The sequence below is a fragment of the Mixophyes fleayi genome, chromosome 6 (genome assembly GCF_038048845.1).
Source record: "Mixophyes fleayi isolate aMixFle1 chromosome 6, aMixFle1.hap1, whole genome shotgun sequence".
In the NCBI taxonomy this organism is placed as follows: domain Eukaryota; kingdom Metazoa; phylum Chordata; class Amphibia; order Anura; family Limnodynastidae; genus Mixophyes; species Mixophyes fleayi.
The window spans coordinates 145,707,747-145,722,183 of NC_134407.1; the positions used below are offsets into that span (position 1 = coordinate 145,707,747).

The following is a 14,437-nucleotide window of genomic DNA, read 5'->3' on the forward strand; positions in this document are numbered from 1 at the left end:
ATATTATCAAATGTAGAAGCCTTAGGGGGAGGAGGGGAGGATTTCAAATATATGTTTAGTTGAGCTCAGTGATTTCAGTAGCAGAAATATTGCAGGAAAATATCTTAGAGGACCACATATTGTTTGTGTACATCTATGTTGTATTGCAACCATATACTTATGTGATGGAGAAAGAGAAGCTGTGATAAGTTTTGTTTCAAGTTTGAACTGAGATGGTCCGGTGGCCAAAATTATTCACAATACACCATGCTACTACACTAGTGTCCAAATCCTGGGTCTCTAGTTTCACTTGCCACCAGCTGAGTGAAATGGACCTTTAAACTTTAATAAAACTGAACTTGCTTGAGGAACAGAAGTGTGTGCACCACTACTTTGCAGTGATGCACCAGAGTGGGTGTGACCATTCTATGTGAGTGTGGTCAGGTCAGATTGGGAGTGAAATATACCACTCCCATGAACCCCCCCCATCACCTATGTACAGAGACTGATCTAGACTTTTCTTTTAGGGGGGGGGGGGCAGTTTATAGCTTAATACCGACTCCTCCTCCTCTCAAGTGCTGACTCCTCCCCTCTCCAGTCCTAACTGCCCCTCTACAATCCTGACTCCTGTAGTCCCTGTGCCCTACAACACTATGTAGCTACAACATCATAACAATAAGAGAAACAAATAAGAGATATGTCTGTCCCATCAATTCCCTGTTCCACCTTCATCACACTGTGCCCCCATTCTGTCAGCTGCTCCTCTCAGCGCAGCTCCTCACTGACAGCAATGTGATGTGGGCTGCTGTTCTTTAGTAATGTGTAAATAATACCCACTATGTAGTATTCATTTTCTTTAAAGAATCTGCAAAATATGAGGTCTTAAGTCATTCTTAAATGGGTTTTCCACAATCACAATACTTTAATATACATGCCTTTTTACTACTTACTGGTGCCCAGCATGTTTACTTTTTTTTTTATATAATAGCTTTATTTCAGCCATAAGCCAACATCAAAATAATGACTAGAAAACAGTGTATTATTAATTGGGGGGTTTGAGTAATATAAAAAAAGAAATGGAGAAACCTTTTTGTTAATTTTGTGGTAAGCATTTTTGTGCCCTTTCATCTGAACCTGTACTCTGACCCATGGAGGAAGCTCTCTGCAGAACAAAAGGCACATTGAATATTCTGGCTGATATCCCAAACTCGTCATTCCGAACCTTTCGGTAACGGTTGCTCACTGGATTCTATAAACAGTCATCTTGTGATCCACCACTGTTTACAGAAGCATAAAACTTAATTCTAGACAAGGAAGAATGTGAAGACTGATCTCTCAGCACAAACATAACAAGAGGTCATTATAATAATAAGCTATACAGGCAGAGACATTTGCACAAAGCCACAGAGGTCTAAAGTTAACACAAACTAAATTATTATATGAAAAAGTCTGCTTTTTACATCTTTTCCCAATGCTCTCAATTGCACCATTCAAACATTAAAAAATATTTGTTGTAATGTTGGGGGAAATATTTTTTACAGATTTTACAGGTTTTTTTGTTTTTTTCCGCAGCCTATAGCAGGGCTGCCCTACTGTCTAAACCTTATTTGTGGCAACATGTACAGACTATGTATTTCAATAAATAATATATGCAAAGATTCACTATCATTTTTAGAGTGATTGTAATATGAATAGTAACTATTAAAAATTAGTAACCATTGCATATAAAGAGTTACCTTACACTATTCCTCAGTGATGCTAAGTGAAATTAATATTTTTATTGCTGATAAAGTTAAGACTTTTAGAATGTTGGGGTCTGACTAACAAAAATGTTAAAAGATAAACAAGTTCATGCTCTGCAAGATAGATTTGCAATATGGTTTTGCTACATTGTAAAACACATATTTGAGATAACATGACTGTTGGAAACATGACTAAAAGTTTTCAATATAATTCCATAGAAAATATCTACATTGATGACAATAATTTAACAAGGGCTATTCACTTAGTAGTAAAGGAGTTTTCATGCATAACAATATTGTAGAAGTTTTTGCAGCTGCTGACTGACATTGAGAACAACTGATTCTGATAATAACAGACATATCGCAATGCTGCTCAGAGAATACAACAGACCTTTTTAATTTGACACCTAATCGCCAAGACATGCTTTTCCTGCATTATGATAATTCCTAAACTACTAGTCCACTGTGAGCTACACTTTCCCTGATAGTATAACACCAATAGTGATCTTACCTACATTGTCTTCATATCGACTGCTTGTAATACATACTTGAAATAATTGCGGAAAATCAACATGCTGTCTGGGCAAAATGACGTCATGTTAAACAACGACACTGAGATTGTTGGCATTTAGGTGGTCATTTAATGAAGCGCCATGTGTACAATGTTTATTTTAAAAAGCATTCTACATTCTACACACTGCGCTTCCTTAAATGATCACCTTAATACCTACAATCTCAGTGTCGCTGTTTAACATGACGTCATTTTGCCCGGACAGCATGTTAATTCGCGTTGTATGCATTACAAGCAGTCGATATGAAGACAATGTAAGTAGGATCACTTTAGGTGTTATACTATCGGGGAAATATGTGTTAGGTTTTGGGTAGTCGGTGAAGTGACTATCACCAAAATTGTAAGCTTTCTTATATTCAGTGAAGTAGAGCACTGTGGCACATTACAAGTCAATGATGATGATAATAATAATAATAATAATAATAATAATAATAATAATAATAATATAGAATAGAAGGGAAGGAGTTAAGTGACATTTAGAATAACTGACATAAATAATGATGATGCGGGTGTGGCTGAGGAGCTCTGGTGCCACAGGCACCTACATAGTCCTGTACACAGCTTTAAGTTACAATAAAAACAGAGTCATGAAAAATTATTCTCAATAATAAATTACCATGGAACATACTGATCCATTGTTTCCCCAGGGTGATTCTACCATAAAGCAAAATAAGGGAGCATTTCAGGCAAAAATGTACAAAACAGAACTGATGTGCAAATCTTTCAAAGCTAAATAGTCAATGTAATAAATAAAAATAAATCATTTTACTATGTGTTTGCTTCATAACCTCAACTGTCTCAAACTTCCACCAGCTCTGCATCTCTTAGCCTTTTCTCTGTTTAGAGACGATAAATCATTTACTTTTTTCCTGCAAAATCCCTAAAATATTTATGTGCATATGCTCCCCTCATGCTGCACACACACCGCAGTTACTTGCACTATATCTAAACCCTGTCATTTATACTCGGCAGACTCTATTTTTGGGACTATGTGGCTGTAAGAGTTGAAATCTTAGTTATTTCAGAAACAAGCCATAGTCTCTGCTAAAATATATTAACCACGGCAGTCAGACTGCATTACAGTTACTGCATGAATGCACTACACTAAAAGTTGGCAGACTGTCATTGAACTACTATTGTAATTAATTGTGATAAACATGGTTGTTTTTTCTACACAGAATGAAGAAGCTCCTTCCGTACCTCTCTATGCTATGAATCATAGTCATGGTTCAGAAGCCTCTTGTTACAGTTCTATTTATCTCAGTCTGCATCAAACTATAGCCCAATGTCCTCAGCACAAACAGAATTATGTGTGAATATTTGTTTTAGATGGAAAGAAAAAGAGGGGGTTTTTGAGAAAAATTTATTAATTAGTGAAATTGTCAGGGCAATTTACCCATTTGAAACAACTCTATTTGGTTACACAGATTCATAACCCCATTCTGCTTTTTGGGGATGTCAGTGCTGCCTTTCATGTGTTACATGTGTATATTTTAATGTTTTACTGCATGGGTTATGTGCACATATAAATACACTGTCTTGTATATAAAACAATACACCTAGATGTAAAGATATAAAGTTGGCTTGTGCCCAATTATCATAAGCTAAAGAACGTGCACTGATAAGCTTAAAATTCCTCCTAAAATGCATAGAAAAAACTCTGCGCCAGCTGAGTAACTGGAAATCTTCTGTTCATGATAAAACAAGTAGCCTCTGATCTCCAACTGCTGTGGTGGATCAAATGGAAGCTCCCAAGTAACTTCACATGTTAACTAGGAGACTTGTGTGGATCCAGCACATATGAACTCAGAAAATATGTACCGTATTTCCTCAAGTATAAGACGCACCTTTTTCCCCCAAATTTTGGGTCTAAAAAAAGGGTGCGTCTTATACAGTGCCAGCGCTATTACCTGAATGAAGAAGAAGGCACCTGGTGTGAGGATAAGAGAGAGGAGTCCCCGCTGAACCGATCTGTGCTTCCTAGTTTCGGTAAAAGGACCTGCAGGTCCTTCAGCGCTTCCCACAGTCTCTGATGTCTCGGAGCTGTCAGTCACATGACCGACAGTTCCGGTGAGCGCCGATAATTTCCGATGAGCCCAGCGTGTTTGTAGTCTGTAGACAGTAGACTGCACAGCGTTGATGACAATAGACAAGTCACGTAGACACGCTTGGGGCGTGTCTACGCGACTTGTCTCTTGTCAACAACACTGTGCAGTAGCGCTCATGTCACTGAATGTGGGACTTGTTATTGTAAGCTCCTCTAGATGTGAGATCTGTGACTAAAATCAGAAAGAGCCTTTTGATTCCTTCTGCTGCACACTGCATATTGCAATTATAAAGCAGCAGCTTTCAATAACTTTATGCAATACATCTTTTTTTTTAATTTTGGGCCCCAAAATTAAGGTGCGTCTTATACATATATATATATTAGTTGGCATATATATATATGTATATATATATATATATATATATATATATATATATGCCAACTAATAATAATAAAAGTACAACTGTAGTGGTTGTTTAAAAACATTACTGGTGAGAGAAAGGCAACATAGGAATACCTTCAATCTTCTGTCACGTTCCTTTAGTGATAGGTGACATGTGAGATGACGTATCCTTTTTAGGAATGTGATGTATTCATGAAATAACTTTATTGGTGAGATCAGAGCTTTTATCAAAATTACACTGAGTAATCCTTTCACTTCTGACAAAACACCCCCAAATTATATAATTATCCAGATACCACTCAATATAAAGAAATGTGCAACACAGTGTGATATGTATAACAAAACCTAATAATTAAATTTGTGCCTACAATTACTGTAATTAGGTGAGTGAAAAATGTGAAACAATTACTAGGAACCAGCAGATTCCAAATTGTCAGAGTGACAAGCATTGATTCAGATGGGGCTCACATAGAACTGAGTGGACAAAGCTTCAAACATCCAGACAAGATTAAAAACGGTTCTACTATTTTTCTTGCTATTAATGCGAAATAATCCCTTCTTCAATGCATTTTGTGGGAGTCACCCCACTTCCGCAGGAAAAAAAAGGTTTAAATGGTGTCTAACAAATCTTTTATAACAGAGGAACAAATTCAATTGGATTCTAGGCAATGTCATAATTATTCAAATTAACATACATTTGTCTCATTCATAAACTTTGCGTGATTATTGAGAAATAATAATGATAATAATAATAATTAACATTTTTTAACATAATATTTCCCAGTATGGCTAGTTTATTTGATTTATACAATGTTTAACTATAAGCATATCAGATCAAATACTAATAAATTTAGATCCAGCTCGAAATTAAACCCACAGGTGGATTGTCAGTTTGAACAGGGCTCTTAAAATGGATTAATCCAGTGGTTCCAAAATGCAGTGCTGTTCAGCATATCCAGTCATCTGGACCCCTAGCAGTACAGGTCTCCATATCCAGTGCTCAGGGTCACCTAGCAATGCTGCACTGCATATCCAGTCCTCTGGGCCCCTAGCAGTGCAATTCTCCATATCCAGTCCTCAGGGTTCTCTAGCAGTATAGTTCTCTGTATCTAGTCCAACGAGTCCCCTAGCAGTGCAGTTCTCCATATCCAGTCCTCTGGGCCCCCTTGCAGTACAGTTCTCCATATACAGTCCTCAGTGTCACCTAGCAATGCTGCACTGCATATCCATTTCTCTGAGGACCTAGCAGTGCAGTTCTCCAAATCCAGTCCTCAGGGTCCCCTAGCAGTGGTTCCCAAATGCGTCACCTAGCAGTGCTGTGCAGCATATCCAGTCCTCTGCATCCCCTAGCAGTACAGGTCTCCATATCCAGTCCTCAGGGTCACCTAGCAGTGAAGTTCTCCATATACAGTCCTCAGTGTCACCTAGCAATGCTGTACAGCATATCCAGTCCTCAGGGTCAACCTAGCAGTGCAGTTCTCCGTATCTAGTCCACTGAGTCCCCTAGCAGTGCAGTTCTCTATATCTAACCTTCAGGATGACCTAGCAGTGCAGTTCTCCATATACAGTCCTCAGTGTCATCTAACAGTGCTGTTCAGAATATCTAGTCCTCTGGGTCCCCTTGCAGTGCAGTTCTCCAGGTCACAAGTGATATAATTACTACCACCTTTGGTCTTGTTACAATGTGTCAGTCAGTAATGAATACACCTGTGCTCCAGCAAGGAGATATGGAAACCTGCACTTTTAGAGGGCCATGAGGACTGGCCTTAGGAAACACTGATTTAGAATGTTTAATTTAGACATTGTGGAGTTTTGCTCAAGCATATATACAAATCTATGGGTATGTATCAGGAAGCAATTGCCACAAAGGCTCATAAATCCCTGCACTGTTAGGGCTCCCTGAGGGCTGGGTTTGGGAAACACTGGTTTAATCCATGTTTTGGAATTGTAGAGGTGATTTTACTCAAATATTTTTCCAAACAAAAAATTAGTGAAACTAAAAGAAGGGTTGTCTCATTTACAAGACCTGATTGTACATGGTATATTCATTTTTGCAAAGAATATCATAAAGCCCCTGCTCCGTGAAGGAAGATGACAACTCGCTTTAGCATGTCATCTCCCCTCAAGGAACCATTTGTAACCACCAAAATCAGTGCTGAATCAGGGGAGGATCTAGAAAACCATTGTACCCGGGGCGATTTAGGTGGGGCGATTTAGGCCCCGCCCCCTTTCTAACATCTAAGACTGCTGGCGGCTGCACACTATGTGCAGGTCCACTCGGCAGTGACAGGCAGGGACAGTGTGCTGCCTGGCCGCTCTGATTGTGTTTAAAACACAAAAACCAACTTGAAAATATGTTGTTTTTTTTCTACCCATTTCTTTCTACTATCTTTATTACTTGATTAGAATTGCAAACTGCTCCTGAAAATGCATATAACAAAGGCAAAATAGATTGCATTTGTAGTCATTGAAAGTACAAAGCTAAAATCTCCTGTGCTGTAAAATACAGAACTAATGAGAAATGGGGCTTGAGTTTTAACTGGCTGTTCACAAAAGTATTTTCATTGTGTTTGCTTATATTTTTCAGTTTAGATAAAAATGATTCTGTGTTTGCCTAGAATTCCGATACATATTTTCAATGCAGATAAAGGTAGAAGAAAAATCTTTATTTAGAAAATCAAAATATACTTTGTTTGAGTTTATTTCATGCTTCCCTTGAGATCCCTGACAGCTTTTAATATATAAGTGTATAGAGAAATAAATTACATACGCAGAACTCGAACGCCATGCTTTAAGGATTGGATCCGGCTGGGTTCCATTGACATACTAAGCACAGTCTGCTGGCCACCGATGGTACAGACTTGGTTCTCTTGATGGGCCTGCTTCACCATAATAATTAGTTGGTTGGCAATGATGGTGTTTAGGACGGAAATCACAACCATCGGAAACACAAAAGAGAGGAAAGCATTGACCTAAAAAAAAGAAGACATGCAAATCAGAATAATAATCATCATCCTCATCATTTATTTATTTATATAGCGCCACTAATTCCGCAGCGCTGTACAGAGAACACACTCACGTCAGTCCCTGTCCCATTGGAGCTTACAGTCTAAACTCCCTAACATACATACACACACACATACACACACACACACACACACACACACACACACACACACACACAGACTATGGTCAAATTAATAACAGCCAATTAACCTACTAGTATGTTTTTGGAGTGGGGGAGGAAACCGGAGCACCCGGAGGAAACCCACACAATAATAATCAGTGAATGGCCAAACAGACATGACATCGCAACTTCCTAAAACAGAACTAAACCTCCAAGATGTTTGATATGACACTGTTCCCTCTAGGGAATAATTGTTAGGGAATAACTGTTACACAATGTTAGATATAATCCATTGGCAGGGATGCACTGTATAGCTGATTCTCAATGTAGCCCTTCAGGTTGGAGTTCTTATTGGAGTAACTCTAATCATTCCACATTGCTCTGTTTACTTAGAAAACTATTTAGAAGCTACTCGCTGGGCACAATATTTCTGTGATTGTTGATGTTGGGATAACAATGTTTCCACAGCAGGTTTTTCACTGAAACCCTGCACAATGGTTGGAGAGGGGGCAGGTATGTATATAGTGTGGCTGGGGGCAGATGAGGCTGAATAAAAGATTACTTATGGAATCAAAGACCATTACGGGGTACAAATCCCTGGGCTGCTATGCAAATTATAGAAAACCTTCAAGTTTGACCTATATCACACAGCGGCACATTAAACAGATGTCTAAACAGACAGCATATAACTAAACATATGTTGCATTTACTGTGTGTTACAGCTGTATCATTTCTTTTTAACAAGCCAGCTTGAAGTTAAGCATCTTCTGGGCAGTTGTGAATAATTCTGACTATTAATAAGAGTAGGAACTGCCCATGTACTGGCAGGAGCATGATTAATGTGCACCAAAGAAACAGCACAAAGCTGTAGGAAGCCTGACAGGAGCCTATATGTATATATATATATATATATATATATATATATATATATATATATATATATGAAGAAGTTTGTCTGTTTGTTGGCAAAAATCTTTCACAGCTCTCAAGGTAATGCTGCCAAATCTTACACACATATTTTGTATCGCAAAAGTAAGCTAATTGACCACATAGCAACAACGCAACAATGTGACAAAGCGACAAATATTGAAAATATAATGTAACAAAGCAACATATCTTATTTTCTAAATAGCATTTTAGGTTTATTTAAAAAATAATTTGCTAATATGTAAAAACTGCTACACATTACAAATCGGACCATGATGGGGGCGGGGCTACAGAATTTGCACCATTTTGGCCCCGCCCCGTGATGTAATGACACTGCTCATTTTAGAGCAGGGGTGGGGCCAAACACCGCGATTCCGGGTGAGTTGCGGCATTTTGGACCTAATTCTGCCCACTTCACTAGGAAGTGGGCAGATCCGGGATATTGCCACACTGTCCCGGGAGTCCGTGAGACTCTCGCGAAATGCAGGAGTCTCCCGGACATTCCAGGAGAGTTGGCAAGTATGGCCAAAAGCATTATAGCATGAAGAGCAAGACAGGAAGGGAGAGACACAGTTTTATAGCAAATTTATTTTATTTTTACTCCTTCCACTAATCCCAGATCCGCAAGGCCAAAAGGGTGTGCAGAAATGTATATACATTTATGTGGTATGGATTTTCCATATGGGAATGTTGAGGGTATGGGAACTGTATGTTTGTTGATATCTGGGCATTAGCTTTTACTCAGTGGTATTATTATTAGATTTAAAAAAAAAATATGCATGACAGATTTACTTTAAACATCTTGCACATATTTATATCCTGAGTATTTGAAAGGTCCCAATCTGTCCATCATACTGTATAGACATTTGCTCCTTTGCAAAAGATGCCATCTTGCTATGCAGAGACATGCGTCACAGGATAAAACATGCGCAAGATCAGTTATATTGCATAACTAGTCAGGGCTGCGCCACCTAGTGGTGAATGACCCCTTATGTGTTTGTTGACACAATGGAATGTTGATTACATTACCAATGTATAATAAACACACAATAATTCCCATTTGTTATAAAAACCCATGATGACACTATTATAAGCTCAGTTTATTATTGTAACAGCTGGATAGGGAGAGGGTGATAATGTGAAATTAATATTATGTCTAAATGAAGATAAACTGTGGGTTTTTGTATGCGGAATTCAATTGATGAATTTAATTAATAGGAAAAATAGTCTGCAATTCATCATAGAATTCAGGTTTATGTCTCCGAGGTCATTAGCACGCAAGATGTACTCAGAACAAGACTTTCCTGCTAATTGCTGCTAGGTTAATTGCTTTAAATAAATATTAATTAAATATGATGGAGATTTGGCTTCTGCTTGTCCTTGAGGATGAGACTAAAAAAATCCTGGATTTGTATAATTAACCTGAGAGGGTGCTAATACCATCCATTGTTTGTTAAAATGAGCATTCCTACATTTTAAAGGCGAAGATACCCAACTCAATAACCTTAATGTTTTTCACTGTATCCAGGCTCCAATGAAAAATATGCGCCCCCTGTAGATGAGAAATAAAACAGCTCGAAGTCACCAAGTATACTTTGCACACAATGGGGTAGATTCATTATCGTTAGTACAGTAAATTTAACATGGATTTCCACTTGCGGCTCAGGGAGCTGCAAGCAAAAATCAGCGCTGAAATTACCACAGTAATGTTAATGATGCATGCCCTGTGCTGTTCTACAGAACAACGTGCTGAACTGAATCTCCCCTGATATGTTATACTTAATTAAGGCAGAATAAACATATTAAAAAAACAGGCTCACATTTATTACATAAAATCACACATTAAATGGAATATATTAACATCTGTGAAAAAAATATATACTATACCAAGATATCATAAGACTATAAACCACACTTATTATTTGCTTATGGAGTTCGCTAAGACTTCATAAGCTTTTATTAAAAGTATCAAATATCCAATATGAAAACACTTGTCAGTATAAGTAAGTACATTAGTCTGTACTTGGAAGAATTTAAATTTGTGCTCCTGTACAAAGGAACGTAAAGATCCATGCACTCCGAGTCTATTAGCAGTTTGTATTTAATAAAACAGCAGGTCCCGATGCAGGCACATTAGACAATCCTGTCAGGAGGTAAATATGCCCACATGGCTCCACTGGGCTATTTTACTTGCTCATTTGTGCACATAGCACCATTTTATTTAATAAATCTTAGTCTGTGTGAAAATAATGAAACATCCCATCAGTAATTACAATTATAACATGTCTTTATGCCAGTTGGCATATATAAGTAAAAAGAATGTGACTAGATGTTGAGACAAGCGTCAGTCTGCCACCCAGATTGGGTCTATGAGACCATTCAACAAATCGAGGCATGATGCATTCCTGCTTCAACACAGGTGTGGCAGAAGTGCTGTATTCATGATGTCCACTGGGCATCAATTAAGTTTATGGAGATTTACTAAAATGCGGTTTATTGTGCGGTTACCACAGAGAATTTATCATTCTGTGGTTTGGAGTGTGAAGTATCATACTGCATGTGAAGTGTTTGCCTATGTGGAATGCCTGTGATGTACTGTGACCAGTGTCACCAGGCCAGGTGGGTGCCATCCCGCCTGGCTAAAAAATATAATTGAATATGAAAAATCCCCCCTTCCTTACATGAACTGAAAGCTTAGCCTACTCAGCATCGGACTCAGTCCTCTAAGAGGGACTAAATAAATTCATTTGGCTCCGTCACGACAGAGTACCGAACCAATGCTGAATAACTAACACCACTTTCTGTTGAATGTGAATATTATTATACTGTTAACCTATTGTAGCACAACAAGTGCTAACAGCCCATGAGTGTTATTGCATGCTGGCGCAAGTGCGTACTTGCACTTGTAATGTCACGATAGTGTACAATAGGTGTGGCTATGAATCCAATAAAATGTCCCCAAATGCAATAAAAAATGTTCAACCAAAAAAATCAAAAATGTTACTTCAATAAATACTTGGAAGCTTGCAATTCAGAATGTAATAAAAAAAAACACAAAATATTTTTTTTTTTAATTAAATGAAAAATGTCCATGGAACGAATAGATATGTCCTGAGGAGAATGCACCACAAAATTTGACATTTGGAAATAGCCAGGCAGCCAATCAGGATGTACTCTCTTACAGTCATGAGTAAACCCATGTTTTACTCAATAAAAATAAATCCAGACAACATACGTGATTTTAGAATATTGTTGCCTGCATTATACCCCCTCAGGTTTGGCACCAAGATAAAACAAATAAGAAATCATAACTATTTCATAGTGATGAAGATATTGTGAGCTGGTGAATCTGGCTGACTATGTAACATGTTATTTACATTGCTCTGAACTAGATAAAAAGGTAACAGTTTGTGTCTCAGGATTGCCCTGTGTTCCTATATAGATTTTCAATTTATTTATATACAAGTATCCTATCTTTTTGCAAAATATTATGCAATTCACTTTAGTAGATACATGTTAATGACTGTAACACAGTGAGTTATCTGTACAGCATCCTTTCATACATCTTTTTAATATGCTATTAAAATGTTTTTTTAACTTATTTAACTTGTTTGATTAAATTTCTCTACAAGCACATTTATATTAAAAGACACTTAGCATATAAAAATAAGTCCACCTTTTGTGACCCAAGTTTGCACTTTATTTTGCTCACTTACATGGTGTTTTAAAAACAAACTTCAAAACGTGTGTTGCTGAAATAAATTGGTGGAGTTATCCAGGGGCTGTGCCAAATAACTAAATGGCGGGACCTATATTGCCAGGTTCAACTACAATTCTCACATGCAAAATGATGGTACTCACTAGTCCAACTGGTTTTAAATCTGATCTGACTGGCCAATTAATATTGCAAAGAACATGGATAACTTAAATCTAATACTGGCTATATTTGCATAGCACTAGTGACTCATTGGAAGGTACAACGTATACACTGTACACATTTCTATGTAACTTATATTATGTAAACAGCAGAGATCCCCTTTATACCCTCTTGCAGGATATTTACTTCTTTGTGACCCACTTGTACAGTTCACTGGATCCTATCTCATTTTCCAGCATTCCTCTACTCCTTACAGGTACTTCTTGTTTCCTATCATGTAGTGTCAGGTCTATTACAATCTGACAATGTCTAGCTCTCCCCGATCAGTAATGAAATCCTGTTTTCAAAGCTTTTTGAATAATTTTCAGATCCTAAATAAACACCCAAACATGCCCAGATCAATAGTGCCGGGTAAAAGCGGGCCTGCAAGCTTTCAGTGCCAGTTCATATTAGAAAAGCCTCCTTCCTATTGGCTCTTTCTTTGCGCACTAGCTGGGTTTTATGAACCTGTTTTTTGCTCAGTGAATGTGCAAGAAAAATATTACTAGTTGATTAATAGGAGCTGGAGCCAAATGTTGACTAAATACAATATAAAATAATTAGTGTTGGTTTAGGGTGATTTAGTTCAGATTGTGTTTGATCAATACAATCTTGTGTTATATTGAAATGTATGGAACAAGCCCAGCACATTTACTGAATGATGATATCTACAGTGAGTTCTATCTGTATATATACCTAACAAATAACTCATTACCGTACATCTAGATTTCAATGACAGCTAAACATGCATAGATGGAAAAAAAAGTACAAGATACCCTTGTGATTATCATAGAGATTAATGATCTTTTTTTCCACGATAAGATTCCCCGAAAGATAGAATAATACTAGTAAAGATGACTTGATGATTGCCTAGTGTCATCTTGAAATTGAATGAATAAAATGTTGTAAAGTAAATGTAATATGTTGTGATGAATATTTCAGTTTTTGGGACATGGTTGAGTATACGTGTAATTGTAATTTCCATGTTTAAACATGGAAGCAAACTGAATGTTTAGATTTATATATTGGTTTACTGTTAAGTATTGTGGTGAAATAAAATGATTCAACCAGCTAAATTTAGCTAGCAAGAGTATTTCATTAATATTTGCATAAAGAATAAAATGCATTGTGGCAAACTGACTGACTTACCATGTGTGTTTAGCAAAGAATATTCCCTTACAGGCCCCAGGTTGTGGGTATAATGGGTCTTGAAAACAGGCTAAACAAGCACCTCTTCTAATCACCTTTATCTAGGGGATGTGGGGTGTGTCAGACTTAAGAGGGAGGAGCTTAGCGTCTATAAGGCTTGTGTTTCCTGTGAATGGGGTGATTGATGATGGACAAACTGGACAATCTAATAGACAGGCAGTCTATCTGAGGTCTGTGTTAGGAGTCTCCAAGGAAAACTTGTGTGTTTATGTGTAAACTCTCTGCCATCCTGACAAATAACTTACGTGTGAGCATCATCTTGTAGGTGCTAGCGTAACAAGCGGTGTTAGAAGCGGGATTTGTAGGGAAATAAGATTTCGCTACCCAAACAGACAAAATAGAGGAAATGTGAATAGGTCTTTTACAGGTCACAGCTACACAGCAAGTACAAGTGGTGTCAGTAGCTTATGCTCAGGATAAGGTCATTTGGCCGATGCAAGCACAGATGACATTTGAGATATAAGCACAGCAGGACAAGGCAGTACGGCCCACTCCTGCTTTTCAGAAAAATGATGT

General features: G+C 37.6%; 1 protein-coding gene across 1 annotated transcript in view; it reads right to left on the minus strand.

Annotated features, from left to right (window-relative positions):
- The window catches only part of NTSR1 (neurotensin receptor 1), a 158,135-nt gene that overhangs the window by 45,867 nt on the left and 97,831 nt on the right, over positions 1-14,437 (minus strand). The window contains exon 2 of the mRNA XM_075176738.1: positions 7,513-7,714. Within this exon, the coding sequence (XP_075032839.1) occupies positions 7,513-7,714 (202 nt within the window). The remainder of the gene's footprint in view (positions 1-7,512; positions 7,715-14,437) is intronic.